Source organism: Temnothorax americanus, unplaced genomic scaffold, assembly GCF_048541705.1.
Source record: "Temnothorax americanus isolate GAGA-0224 unplaced genomic scaffold, ASM4854170v1 Scaffold3, whole genome shotgun sequence".
In the NCBI taxonomy this organism is placed as follows: domain Eukaryota; kingdom Metazoa; phylum Arthropoda; class Insecta; order Hymenoptera; family Formicidae; genus Temnothorax; species Temnothorax americanus.
Window position 1 is genome coordinate 651,430 of NW_027509442.1, and position 15,734 is coordinate 667,163.

At 37.6% G+C, this 15,734-nt stretch overlaps 1 protein-coding gene across 13 annotated transcripts in view; it reads left to right on the forward strand.

The window, feature by feature from the left end:
- C3g (C3G guanyl-nucleotide exchange factor) overlaps positions 1–15,734 on the forward strand; it is a 75,567-nt gene that overhangs the window by 8,544 nt on the left and 51,289 nt on the right. For 5 of the 13 annotated variants that reach the window (XM_077411705.1, XM_077411712.1, XM_077411714.1 and 2 more), the window contains exons 1-2: positions 335–482; positions 6,277–6,647. The exons of 1 other annotated variant lie outside the window; for it this stretch is intronic. In XM_077411705.1, the coding sequence (XP_077267831.1) occupies positions 6,461–6,647 (187 nt within the window). In that variant the 5' untranslated portion in view covers positions 335–482; positions 6,277–6,460. Of the gene's footprint in view, positions 1–334; positions 487–6,276; positions 6,648–15,734 lie in introns of those variants that run through there. 7 more of the 13 variants (XM_077411711.1, XM_077411710.1, XM_077411709.1 and 4 more) reach the window with 4 other exon arrangements.

Here is a 15,734-nt window from a genome sequence, read left to right on the forward strand (position 1 = left end):
AGTGAAAAAGCATCGGTTCGAGAGACGTCGTCACTGGGTTGCGAAGGTCCGTAAATAAATTGTGTCTTCGTTGTCCCGTCCGTCGGCTTTCGGTCTCGTATCTCGAAATAAAGAGCGGAACGCGTAAGAGCCGCCGGCCTCTCTGTGCACGAGGTCTTTTGTCCCTCCTCCGTTAACCCTCTCACCGCACCGTCACTCCCTCCCTCATACGTCTTTTACTCGTCCGTTCCTCTCTCTCTTCCTCTCTTTCCCTCTCTCTGACCCGTTAAAATAGACAAGGCTTCTTTCCCGGCCACAAAGTCGCAGATATTACCGGCCAATCTTGCGCCAAACGGCCTGTCGGCGAGAACGACAGTTCACCTCGGATTCGCGACGAAGTTGGTTCTAACCCGCGTACTTGTTCGCAACTGGATCCAAACGGGCCTTTCGAATTCCGTTGGTACGATATCGAGTTTTCGGGTTCTTCAGTGAAGTCTCGTCGCGTTGGTGAATTTATACCCTTTTTTCCCCTCAACATGATCAATTTAATTAATTATTGTTTATAGCTTAATATATAGTGTTATTTGTCTTTATATTCATTTAAAGTTTATTTTTGTCGACGTCAACTTACTTAACTTCCTGAATGTCAATGCGACGTATCACGGTACGTCGTCGAGAGGGGCACCGGGATACTGAGAATGAGATAAATATATATAAGATAAAGATCGCGCGGGGAGGATAATCGATTGTTGCTATTATTCCGTTTATTGGTATAATGTTAAAAATATATGAATGGCGCGACGCGACGGTGCTCGGAAATGCGACAGCGCGTTTCTATGCGTGTTGGCGTCGGGATCGAATAAAAATCGCGCGGTGGAACGCGTCTGTTAACGCAGTGATGTGTATAAAGGGCATCGAAATGTCAATTCGCCACTCAGTGTTGCGTATATGGTAATTGCGCGCGGATTAAGTGGGTGTTTACCGCAACGACGCGTCGCCAGGGCATTTAAAAGCGACGCTCCTGACACAGGCGATGACCCGGACATCTTTTCCGCGTACTTAACTCTTTGCAGAATGCGCGACACGACGCGGCGGAGCAGTGGGAACGCGATCCGCCGCCGCCGCCGCCGCCGGCGCGGGCTGATTAATTGCTCGATTAAATGGGAGGCAGTCGAATTACGGAACGGCGATTATGGACGTAATAATCGCGCGGCTTAATCGGCCCGTCGTTGTTGCTTACCGTATTAATGAATGTACGTGACCCGAGTGGAATTGGAACAACGTAACTAATCCGTCTCTTAATTACTTCGCGCGGGACGATTCGTGGCTGTTTCACTCCGTGAAACTTCGAGAGCGGCGATGTTCTACCGTTTAACATATCTCGTCTGTTAGATGAAAATGGATTTGTTCTTTTTAACTTAACTTCTTGCACCGTTCATCTTTTCTCCTTTTTCTTTCCTCGTTGGAGAGAAAAAAAGAGGAGAGGTGAACGGTGCAAAAAGTTCAACTAAAAAGAACGAATCTATATATTGCCAAACGTCTGTGAAGTTAGCCTCGCGCTTTCCGAATATTCTATTTTTATTTAATTAATTGAATAGTCCGCTGGAGAGAGAGATGATCAATAATACGTGTGCCAAGAAAAAGTTCGTAAAAGACATTGATCGAATTGATGCAACCATTATCAATCGTATATAACTGATCGAATATAATTCAATGTGTGTTGACGCAATTACTTATAAAACAAGGTCGCAATATTAACTCCCCATGGAATATTTGATTTGAAGACGCATGCGCGCGTGGCGACTTATATCAGCTTGGTCAAATCGCGCAGACTTTATCTTCGGTGCATAAAGCCGCAATTATTCAATGCGCGGTATATAGCAATTGCGGGATGATCTCAGAAGATCGCGATACGTCGCGCGGATGTGGAGCGGACGGTTTGCAGACGTTACGTGTTTAAACGATCAAGGCGCGATCAGATGAAAGGGCTCGTTGCGTATATTACGCGTTTAGTAAACGCCTGCAAGCTTCGCGCGCGCGAGCGGAGAGATGCCGGGGAGAGGCTGTATTGTGCTCGTGCAAGTTTACTCGCGCGTGTGGCGTTAATTAATGCGCGAAACGGGACTGTTACCGTCCGTCCATCCCGCAAACGCATATCTCTGCATCTCCGAGATAGGAGACGGACAGATAAGATATAAAGGGCATATATATCACGATAAAATTTTCATGCACCGCGATAGAATTCCGTGGCAGAGCCATTTTAAATGGATCGGTTAAATTTTTGGCACCCAGCACGAATGTGCAAATATGCATTTTTATTCGCGACAATTCGAAAACGAAACGCCCGGAGATATTTCTTTTTTATTACGTACAATCGTTATCCCGTTAACCGTCTGACAATCATGGTAGGTAATTACAATTTAACGAATTTCGGTTTGTTAAGTTAAATGTACTTTTCGCACACGCAAATATATTTCACCGTGTTTGCACAGCACACGAATTAATTACGTATAGTTCAACCGAGTCGAATTCCTGATAAAATTATTTCGGCGAATTATCTCGATTCCGTTCAATGGAATGTTTCACATGTTCGTATCGTGCGTTTATATCGAAATGCGTTTGTATTATACTGTAACGTTTTACAATTGCACGTCTATACGGTGCGGTGTCAGAGTCGGGATGTTCCTCATGTGCAGCGCGTGATAAATTTTTACGTTATTACGTTTGCCACTTATTTTCGGACGTGAAGTCGTTCGTGGCGTGTATCGCTCCTACCATTTGGAAACGTCATCTGCGCGAACGATAATTTTCAGACGCGCGGTACATAACGCAGATCGGCGTAAGCGTAAAGATAGCGGTGGATCCGAAAATAACGATGCGACGAACGCGACAGGAAACGTAGCGCAACTGGGTCGCAAGTTCATCAGTGCTAATTATTGCTAATCGGAACATCACATACTGATGCTGATATATTTTTACAAGACTGCGTCTCGCTTGCTTCGTGACAGATAATGGACCGTGTATTGACGATCTTCGATCGATGACCGAAGTTCATCAATAAGAGTACATGAAAAGGAAAGCGACGCGTATATTAACGAAAATGAATCGAATACATTAATTTAAAAACATTTCATAATTATTAGTTGTGCGTGCTAGCAATAAATTTATAATGCAAAAAGATACAATGATAAAGGAGACTATAAATATTTAGGTTGTTTGAAATATGAGATCGACGGTTTTCTTTACGACGTTTTAAGTGATTTATATAGGTCTAGCTACTCGTAGTTTTGATCAGTCGCACGTTACATACGATTAATGAAACGTAAACAATTTCGCGTAGAAAACATTTATTTGTCGGCTCGAGTGTTTGCGTGTTTCGTTCATAAAAATACGATACTTTTAAACAGGAAAACAGGCTGCAGAAACTTTCGCAACAGAAGATATTATTTTTCAATCCGAGTTTTTATCGGAATAGAAATACGTGTTTGTGTGTGCAGAAAATTTTTTGAACGTTTCTATTTACTCTGTTTATTTGTAATACTACACGGAGAGAATTTTCTCTTAAAATTTATCCCGAAATCATGGTAGTTGTGGGTCAACATATACCACCAAGAATTTTATGCGAGCTATTCTGATTAATGTATCTATATAAGCATAATAAAAAATATAAATATCTATTACATTAAAATATAAAAAATTTATGTTTGATTAATTTTACTAAAATATATCCAGGAAATTTCAATAATTTTTCAAAATTTACCAATCTGCTTGGTAATTTTTATCACGTTGTTTGTAAAATGTCTTGTATATTTTAAAAATTTCTTGGTTGCCAAAGTTGTCCCAAGTTTGTGGTGAATTTAAGGGTATAATAAAAAATTATCTCCGTGAAGTTATAAGAAGTCAGATTATACATCGAAAGCAAATCTTTCAGACACATTTAATAGTAGAAGAATTTAATTGCGCATCGTATTTTCATGAAAGTTCGTGTTCACAATTTTTCAGCGACATGCCAACGTCCCTGAACGAATTTCAATACCACCGAGCTTCAGGACTAGCGTCAAAGCCTTTGCTTGCCGTTGTCGCGAATATAATGTCTGGAGAAAATTCGATAATTTTACAAGACAACAAGTAGTCCAGAAGAACTGTATCTGGCCCTTGTGCTTACCGTACCGTGGCACGAGTTATACGACCGACCTCCTGGTACCGTATCGGATTATACACATCATCGTTCTGAAAGTAGTAAAAGCAATGTAGGACCTCGGTAGGTGGTCGAAAGGCAGAGAAGAGGTTGACTTTTCGCTCCAGTAATCGCGAATCGTTTGTTGTACAAGATGATACCTTAAGAAATTCGATATACTCTCCTCTGCCCGATATTCTTTCCCATGAATATGTGTCAATTCTTCGACGTTCTCACAATTATATGTCATGTATATCTAACGAGTCATAAACTATGGACAGTTTTCGTAAATATTGATTAAAGTTGATTTGATTCTATATCTTGTTCTAAAGACAAAATCACAAGAAAACGATTCCAAGACCTTGCGTTTAATCATTAATCCGACAGGCGATTTAAATATACTAAATTTAGTAGCTTTTTGACATTTTTACATATTTTATATTCTTTATGTAGGGAATGGAAAGGCTGGGAACACAGAAATACGTTTTTTATAAAGACAATATATAAAGGAATAGTGTGGAAGAAGAGAGAGAAACAACATGAATTATGACATCATGTTTTTGAACGTATATAGTTATGAACATTTTATCGTCTCGGCCTCTTCATATATATGAGCAGTGAATTAAGAAAGTATTAATCATACATACCGCGATTTACATAGAACATTTTAAAATTTTTGTATTTTATAAAGTGAGAAACATACCTGATGTGAATGATAAATTAGAACTTTATCTAGTGACAAGTTGCAAAAGTTGTCACGTCGTGACAAGTTATCATTGCGGTTAAGTTAGCGTGAACTTTGCGAGAGAAATTTTGAGCGCTATCACGCTACATGAGACTTCGAGGGACGAAGCTATTGCCTGGTACTTGTCGCGCGACAGCCATTTAACGGCGTCACGATAAGTTTACGTCTGACATATATCGCGGGAGCGACGCGGAAGCGCTAGACGCAGAAATCGTGACGGAACATCCGACGCGTTAAAATAGACAACCCTAGAAACTGACGCGCCTTAGTTTAGTGTGTAGCACTATCTGTATCGCGGCACAGCAGATACCCGAGGTCGCGATGCATGTATCGCCGCACGTGTATATTTAGCTCTCCTGTCATCGGTTTGGACCAATTTATGAATTTCAAGATTCCCACTCGGTGATGGCTTTGCGCGCGATCGGAATTCTCAGAGCAGCGATGGAGTTAGATCGGCGAAGATGTCATTATAGATTCATTGAGCAACTTTTAAAGCTAATTCGGAACAAACGAGCAAACATGCACGAATGACTTGCTTAACGAGGTGAACGATGTCGCGAATTTATTTGTCGATCTGATTCCGACTTATATGTCCATTTCTATCCACAATGCGGATTAACTTTAATCTTGGTCTAATTTACTTTCTATCTTTTTCTAATTCTCAAAACTAGAAAAGCATAAAAGTAAGTTAAGCCGAGATCAAAGTTAATCGGCATTGGTTAGAAATGGACATTAGACGCTCGTATTACGAAAAATAGTACAGATTAATTTTACATAAAATATGATTTTTTTTACTGATTGCGAGTAGACGAAATTCTCGCTGTTTCCAAACGTTTTCGGTCGATTATTTGCCTCGACATCACCGTTTGGTTGAAAGACACGTGGATGATAGGTCGTGCGTGAAGGTACATCCAGACACAAATCTTTTGGGAATAGAAATTACCTTTCGCGAGTCGATTATCCGTTTCGGATAGAAACCGCTTATTGTCGCGAGCGGTATTTTTATATGGGGCGATATTGACCACGGTACAATGCATTCAGAGTCACCCAAGCTTGTGATCCTCGATATTGTCTATCGATAACCACAGCTGTCTTATTGCTGGTCATTTGATACAGTTCAGGGTATTCGAATAAAAAAATACCGCGCGGATCTCGTTTTTCCGTGAACTCAATTAAACGCGTACGTTTTCTCAGTGGAAAAGAAAAAGAAAAGACATCGCAACCTCTTAAAAATTGCACGATTATCTTTTTGTTAGTGCGCGATGCAAAATCGTTTTCCTAGAAAAGTTATGGGCATTCTTTTTCTGAATATCATAAAAATGAATGCCGCGGCTTGTAGCATTTCTCTCTAATTTTATGATTCACATTTATATAGAAGATGTAATAATTATCTATACTATATCGTGCATAGTGAAAGTGAGATTGAACAGTGAAAGTGCATTATGACAGAGAACAGACGTACTTGGAAATGCAATTCGCCGTCGTGCAAATTCACCCCATGAACAACGACGCGAAGTCCAGTTTGAAAGAGACCCAATCGCGGTTCTTCGTGTCATAAAATGCCGCAGTACGACGACAGCTTTCTCGACTCGCCGATATTTCGGCGGCGAACTCGCAGCTATACGGTGCAAAAACAGTTTTTGCCCAAATCGAAGTCTTTTCACGTCACGGCCACACCTTTGCTGCTGGCCGTAACCAATCACGCCAGGACTCTTTCCGGTTCCTTATCGACCTGCAACTTGAAAGGTAATTCTATTTAAAAAAATTCAGGTTAAGGACGCGAGGCGAATTCACATTTTGTGTCAATGCTTCTACAATAGAAAGGAAAAAAAGCAAAAACGTGAGAAGTCATTTCCTATTTTTTCTCCTTACGTTTTGCATGGCATGAATCTGTGCTATTTTTTTTTTTTTCTACACTATGACACTGTTTTACGCTCGTATTTATAGTTGTTTCTGCTGAAGCATTCAGTTGAAACGTTTTGAGACATGATATGGTTTAGTAAAGAGATTTTGAGAACAATTTTGATATTTGTTACATTGAATTTACAATCGCAATACAGTTAAGAAACTCTGATGAAATTTGTCTTGAGACGCAGCCTGAATTTTGTTTCTTCAGTCATTCAGTAGTCGATTTTTAGGAGAAGATTATGAATGTTAATAATTTTTTAATCTTGTAACATTTTTTCGGAGATGACGAGACTATAAAACGATTACTCATTATGCCTGAGCAATTTGAGACGATGTCAAAGAATAGACTTTTGGATCGTTAAATTTAAGGATTGTATATAAAACACCGTTTTTTTATTGTGACATTTTTACGTCTTAAAAGATAACGCTGGATATGATACTTGTGATACTTTTTATATTGATTTAAGGTAGCGATATGCGCTTATTTGACATTTACCTTTTCCAAACTCGATATTAGGTACATGTCACTGATAAGTAGACACGCGCGTATATCATTGCTACTAAATTGATATTTATTTGAGGAATAAAATTTATCTTTGTTTTGATCAAAATTACCTTATCGTTATTCTTTTTCTATTTTTTTACTTCTGAGGACAGTGAAATTGTATGATTTCAATATAAATGAAGAAAATTTAATAAGATTAAATCGTAACATTTTTGCAATAGCTGATTTTTTCGATTTATTTATTGTAATTCTTGAGATTCATACAATTTAAATTTATATAATTTTATTTCTCTGTATAAAAATGATGTTTAAAAATCATAATAGAGAGAAATAAATAATACATTTATTTATAATAATAATAATAATTTTTTAGTTTAATGCAAAGCGATTATCGAAGATAAATTTTATTTTTCAAATAATAGATGTAATAATTGTTTTTAAATGAAATATTAAAATTGTGTGGTCCACCATGCGCAAATTCACATTAAAAGAAAGAATTGATTAATTTGTGTACAGCAGTTAGAATGTGCTGTTGGTAATACGGTACGAGTGCAAATTGAATTACCAATTAATTAGTTTGTGTTAATTTACAATCGCTACACAATTCCCGGTATTAAATCATTATAAATTTCAAACCAGATTGATGCAAATTGTCTCAATTAGGATTCGAATAATAAATATCTTCCAAAACGCTTTCCCCATCGTGCGGAATTATTATCTTAGACAATGCTATAGTGAGTCCACAAAACGAAGCGCAGAATGTATGCGCTATAACTGTTTAGTATTCTGGTAGAAGAAATAAGAGAGAATATTCGGCGTAAATTTTGTATGTAGAACGTTAAATAACATTTCGCGGGAAACCGGCCGGCGTACTACGGCCTTGCGGCCTTGGTGTTTGTTTTGATAACGTCACGCAGCGCGCCGTATCATTCGCGCGGTGAGACCGTGAGACTCGAGTCGGCCAGGTATAACGACGCGGGCCGCTCCGCGTGTGGCGAATTGTCGACACAAATCCGTCGAGACGCGATTATTTCTTGCAAGCAATTAGCGACTTAAACAATCTACATGATTAATCAACTCCCACGATTAACAGCGCGATCGCGTCGAGCATCAAAATGTATTAATCGCGATTATTTCCTACGAACGGTTAACGGCTAATTTGCAAGATTCAGATGTCGTAGAGCTTCGCACTTTTCGTATTAATCTTTGTCGCAATATATACAGTCGGAATATACATGGTGAAGTGATTAATGTTGGAAATACCGTGCGGTTTGTTCTACTTTGATAATTAGTTATACGCGGGATTAATTGTTTTCTGCGGGTGTTGTGTTGTATGGAGTGCAATGGATAAATTTGAGAGCAGGGGACGAGGCCTGATGGGATTAAGCATTCAATTTTCAAGTTTATCGCTCAAATAATTAATGAAGAATAAGAAAAAAGAGAAAGATGTAAATTTTGATATGCTGATTCTATGATGGCAAAATGATACTGTAAAATACTTACAGGTATAAAATATAAAATTTTTACCCAAATATTAATAAAATACCTTCATGCGGTATTCGTATATCTGATGGATAATGAAGAGTGGCGTAAGATATTTTTATACTCTCTCTCTCTCTCTCTATATATATATATATATATATATATATATATATATATATATTTGTGTGAAATAAAAATAAATTATTTATGAATAAATTACATATGAAACACAGAAAAAGATCGTTAATTTTAAAGTCGTGTGACTTTACTTTATTTTGAATATAAAATTTGAGGTTTATGATTGATTTCTCTACGTGTTTCTTGAATTAATTATCCTATAAGTTGGTATAAGAAAGCAATAATTAGAGGTATGATACGAATTTCATATATATACATATAAATAAAAGTTAAATATAGAAAATATTTTATTGTCAGATGAATATTTCAACTAATTTATTTAATAAAAAAACGCAAATAATTATATATTTATTTCTGTAATATATATATAAGCCAGTTTTATTCTAATTTTTTATAGCCTATATCTTTATTCATATTTATTAATAATTTTATTTTATCTTTGGAAGACATTTAACAACGTGAGATGAGATCTAATTATTTTGTTGCGTAGTATAATATCGTAAAGCGTTCCAGTCGTATAATATGTCTCAAGATATAAAATACTATTCTTAGTATCTCATCATTTGATACATTTGAGATGCAACGACTATAAATACGAGCCTTAAGAAGGGAATTAATAGCAATTTATATTTAAACATTTTTTTTTAGTTATATTTTTAGACGTTTATTCTCTTATATTATTACGCGCCTTTAGTCATTCGCAGATATTCTTCCGTGATAACGGCATGTTGCGTGCACTTTAAGTTGAAATTCATTTCACAATCAAATTGATGTCACTTCTGGAATAAACTCGTTTGTTTTCTGATGGCAGACTTCTCTAAATCGTTCGGACTCTGATCTAATCGTCCGTACATTCTGCACGCTATTTCGCTGTACACATTGGCATTCTGCTTAACTTGAGTTTAAATAATTGCATCCTCTTAAAGTGCGTTACTATCAGCGTCTACGTCGCGCGCATTATCGCATTAAGCCTTACACGCGCGCGAAAGCATCTCGCCGGATAATTACTAGTTTGTGCTGTCAATCATATTAAGCACCGCTATGCTCATCGCAGGTATAATATACCACCTCCGACCATTAACGTGTCGTTGTTATTACGGGCGGCGTCTCCCCCGCAATATAGACACAACGGGATACACTATACCCTGTGTGATTTCCCTCTAGACTCGAAGCGCGAGCAAATTGCTATAATATGTTCGCTGTCTCACGCGCGTCGTCGCTCCACGCGCGTCCGCGGATCCGCAAAACGTTTTCGATTCGCGAGTTAACGGATGAAATGATTTTCCCCCGCGGGGTAAACTTAAATTGCGAACGATTAAAGCGTAATAACGCGAGGCAGCCTTAATGACAGGCTTGAAAGAAAATCGACATTATGTAAAGACGTTGGCGTGTATAGGTGATGAAGTACGCGCGCGATTATCGATCATCTTAAATGTGCTATAAACTGATATAACTTAGGGTTGCAGAGGCAAAGTAACGCATACAGCCTGATTTTATTTTTAACCTGATATTTTCTTTTTAAACCGCACTTTTTTTTAAACCTGATACATTTTATTACATTTTTTTATTACTTGTCGGAGTCACTGAATTGGCACACTTCAACCATTTATCCGTTCTCCAATTAAATCGGGTTTGAAACCGAAGGCTATTCATGAATAGTCATGTTCGCGAATTGTTTTTAAAGAAGCAGCATACGGAGAATATTCTCGCCTGAATGGATCGCAGAAATAGAATCTTGGCACGTGGATTTTCGTGCTGGTGGCATACATTTACGAACTCTGAGGCGACACCGTTTGCCAAATTAATTACACATTTCTAAAAAAGATTTTATTATCTATTAAAGGTTTTACTGAATATAATTTTTTAAACAAGTATATACGGTTTAAATCTATTCAATTTTTGATAAATTTAATCAAATGAGATGTTATATGAGATATTATAAGAATAAGAAAAAATTAGAGAGGAATACATTATCTTAAGCAATTATATTATATCAAATCTTATAATAATCTGACAAGATGAAGGAAAAGAATTTGTATAAATGTACAAAGTCAGACAATATATGCAACAATATTAGTCATCCAAAATTAATCTCGGATAGAATAAAGTCTGCCAAATAGTTTTAAAGATATTCTCACTACAGTTTTCACGATGACGAACGTTTAAGTTATTCCTTATGATTGTAGCTAACTAAAGAAATTCATCATCCATACATGCTGATACAACCTCTAATATTATCTTCGCTCTTGAAAAATATCATCGTCCAAGAATCAATAACATTAATTATTTAAATTATTTATTGCAATCTCGATATAGTTTTATATATCATTAGAAGTCTTTGTAATCTTCCGTTCCTTTAAAGTAATGCTATCATAAGAACGACCTCTTATCCCAATTTCTTCGAATAGATATATAACTTGTTGTTAATATATACCCATACATTTAATAAACGCCGAATTTTAAGTTTTAAGATGCTTTTTTATGACTTTTCGCGCGAGACTTGCTATAATTTCATCGGTCAGTGTCACTCGCAGACCAACCGTACCGTCATTCTCCGTCGGTGCTCTCCCGGTTCTGACGTGTCAACCCGCGGGCAATATCCAGGGTTGGTGTGTGCGGGGATTGGTTGTCATGGTACTTTATAGGATACGGCTTTTGATACCAGAAATTTCACCGGATAAATTTACCAGTCTCTATATATAAACTGGGCGTAGCATTATTATCATCGCACGGTGGTCGTCGCACACGCACGCGTAAGTTGGCGTTAATAAACACGAAGCGGAACGACAGACGTAATTACTGGCGAAATAAATTTCGTCAGTGTCGTCCGGGAAATTAAACCGGACGAACGGAATTTGTTCGAGCGTCAATGACATTGCAAATTATTCGCAGTTTCGGCAACGAGCGATTCGCGTGATATATTAACATGACATTGAATCGATAACTCCGCTCTTGTAGCTCGCACAAGAGATACGATATTACCTCTGTGTTATTTTATCCATGGTTTGAAGAGATATTACGTTTAAAGTCATATAGTCCGACAATACACAAAGCACACGTTTCAAAATTTGTCGAAGCATCGCTCTTGTGAATTTTGCATTTAATTTTTGCATATTATTTGAATGTTTTAATATTATATTTTGAAGAGTACGAATAAATTGTGGTATTACTTAATTTTGATTAAAAAAAGAAAATCTAAAGTAAATTAAAAAAATTGAAGTTATTACGAAGTTAGATTTTCTGAATTTAAAAGCTAAATACCCTCTAAGGACGTTTTGCTTCACCGCGAAATGAATCTGATAGTCTCGCTCTCAAACTTTCTCTCAGTGCATCTCTAATTCTTTGTTATTAAGTCTTTATGCTCATTGCTGAAGCAAATCCATATTCATGAACAAAAAGAAGAACTGCTTTTGAAGTATGCCCGAGACTCTTCCATAACATCCGGTAAAACCTTCCCTGTTGTAATAAATACACTCTCGACGAAAGTCCCGGAGCGGTTTAATCCGTGTTCCAGAAGCTTCGCATATAGGATTGCCCAGAAGCATCCTGGGGGGACTTTCATGAATAATAATTTGTTGCCGAAACGCGACGTCGATATAAATGCACTAGCCAGTCCTTTTGCATTGGATATGATAAGAATAATTACCTGCATGGATGCTCACTCTTTAAAATTAGCCTATTCTATTTGTAAGTTGTTTTCTTTTCTATTAATATATTAATTCACTTTTAATCTTGATTTGATTTGATATGCATCAGGATGTTATATTTACATTGCTTAGTTATTGTCGGTCGACCGTTTTACGATAATCCACTTTTGCAAAATAACTTTGCTGAAAATATGAATCACATTGCAATAGTTCATAAATATCGTAATACAGAAATTATTCTGCAAATTATGCGTGCATTATAAGAAATATAATTATGGTTTTGAAATGTATAATTCTCGCGAATACATAACAGTATATGTCCAAATCTCACTCATGTGCAAAGCACGATTATTATATTGCATAAGAAACTTGAGTTACAGTTGGTCATATGTACGAACGGACCTGTTTCTTGTTTGCTTGCACGGTTATACGTGTTTAGATAAATCAAATCTCGCGGGTACAGATCGGGGCGCTTAATGCGCCAATTGGAGATATATAGGAGCGCGGGCCTGTTACACGAGGGTGTCCCGACGCGACGCCTGGAGCAGGGTGCAAACCGCCACTTAATCAAGACGTTACACGAGAGTTTCCTCCTCGCAGAGGACCCTCGGGCCACTCTGCCCACTCTTCCCCCTACGGTACGTCGGTCCTCCCTTCCCGGCCACATCGATTCTCCATAGATGAAAGCTTTCGGAAACTATTCGCGAATAAGCGGCCACTTCTGTATTTGCGCGACGTAAATCTCGTTTTAACATGCAGGTACGCGTAGTTGCAATATAAAATGTTTACGTTTGAAAAACTGGTTTCTCTGTCGCGCATCTCGATAACCGACGGTTTTTCATATTTTCCGAGATACCTACGTCGTTCGGAATGCACTCTCGTATATAGGATGACGATAAATTCGCACACGTAATTTATGTAAAAAACGTTTTCCATCAATTTAGTCTTTTATTTCTGATAAAAATGTTGAAATGTTTAACCTTTTCAGAGATATTGATATACGCGGTTTAATTTTTATGAAATTGTAACATAATTTAATATTGGCTGATAAACGAAGAACGAGTATTTACCACATTTTATCTTTTTTATTTTTTTTTAATTACTATAAATTTAAATTGAATATAGCAAAACCAAACAAAAAAAATAAAATTACTTTTTTTGGTAAAAAATTTTTTTATATTTACGAGATTAAAAAATATTCAAAAATATTTTAAGTAATTAAAATTGAAAAGTTTTCTGAGACTTTGATCAATATATATATAGTCCAAATCATAAAGTTAATGAAATTTTATTCTTTAATTATTTTCAAGCGAAGTTTACTTAAACAAAAATTAAACACTGAATTACTGAAATATTTTATTATAGATTGTGATAAATGATGGTCATAAATGATGGTATTTTTGCAAAGAAAAACTAGACTTTAAATTAGTTAGAGGATTTAATTGTGTAATACATGAATTTGACATTATCATGCGTATCAACGTTATATGATTCCATATATAGATAACGCTACCATAATATTAACATCTTTGAGATAAACAATAAAACGATATTATACGATTAGAGATCGTAATTTTTAATATGTATCTTCGATCAAATGGGCATTGTACATGAGCGGGTTTCTACTGATTTACACCGGGAAAGAGAATTTCGTTTTCGGTATGCAGTTTAATTGCTGATCCGATGAACGCGGAACAGCGAGGGTCGCGAGGGTGCACGACGACGAGATAAATGCGCGCAGGGGGGACTGTTTACTCCTGTGTTTGTATTAACTTCCGCAGGCAGTTCCATATGGGGAATTTTCAACAACGAATAAAGGGTTTGGGTGGCTGCTATTAACAACGGCTACATGTATGTACGCACCGCGCATGTATGTGCAACGTAAGTTGCTTGTAAAAACATGTAGCGACATGTTTTGTTATTTGTAGAGGAAAATCGGGTTCAATAATGGTATTTAGACGTCACTGGTTCAATTGATACATATACTGTATAAAGCTATAAATGAAAACGTTTTTATATATAAAACGCTTTTTATACATCAGTTTTTTTATACATTGCACATTTATATTTTCTACTGATATAACGTATACCTCTTTGCGACAATCACACAAAATTACATTTTATATTTGAATTTTATAATCCAGTCGAAAAAACGAAAAAGATACGAATAAATGAACGTGACCAGTTTTCTTACGAAGCCAATTAAAAATGAGTATAATAAAAAATTGAAAATTAAAGACATCTCTTGTGGCCTGTCTCACTGATGATAGCTTCAACTTTAACTTTAACTTTAGTTTAATTCGGTCCCTTGTCTCCCGGTGGTTCCCACTTCTGGAGAGAGACAAACAGCCGGTTAAATTAAGGTTAAAGTTAACCAACCTGGATGAAACCGGCTATATTAGGGACAAAGAAAAGAAGTAAGAATATAGAAGTGGAAAAGAAACGGTAGCGGGAAGAAGCGAAGCTCCAAGAATTCGTGTCTCTTAAGCGGACGGAATGCGATAGACTCGGCTACTTTTCCGGCATTTTAACGAGTTTTCTTTTTCTAACGATATGATAAAACTCGGCGTGTACCTGTCGGGGGTTAATGCAGCCCCACGGCATTTGGCGGGGCGTGTCTTGAACTGGCACTCGTATAAAATTACCGAGGCGATAAGAGATCGACGTATCTCTTTAAGTTATCCCTCGAGAAAATGAGAGCGCGCGCGAGACGCGCGCGCGCGCATGAAGATGACAAGAAATCCGCTTCTCTCCGCGCTTCTCTCGTGAAAGGGCAGCTTAGCGCTGTTCTGTCGCACCGATAAATTTCCGACGAGAAGAGGCGAATCTTACGCTGCGGCGAAGTGCATTCACGTGGATCCCCACGGGAATACCTGGCTTATAGGGCGTGCCCGGTCGAGACGTGTGCGGGGGTTGCGGCTTCGTCGACGACGGGACACCACCGTCCGCGCGCGCGTGAATCGGGTAAGCGAGGTGAAAAGGCCGTGTACGTGTTATAAGGGCTGAATTTGGATTTTGTATACAGCGGGTATCCAGAACCGAGACGCGCGTTCGAGAGAGTTGAAGAAATGCGAAATTCCTCGTCGAGGGACGCGCGACGACGAGAGGCGACGGCGGGAGGAGACGAAAATAAATGGGAAAGGAGCCGTCTGT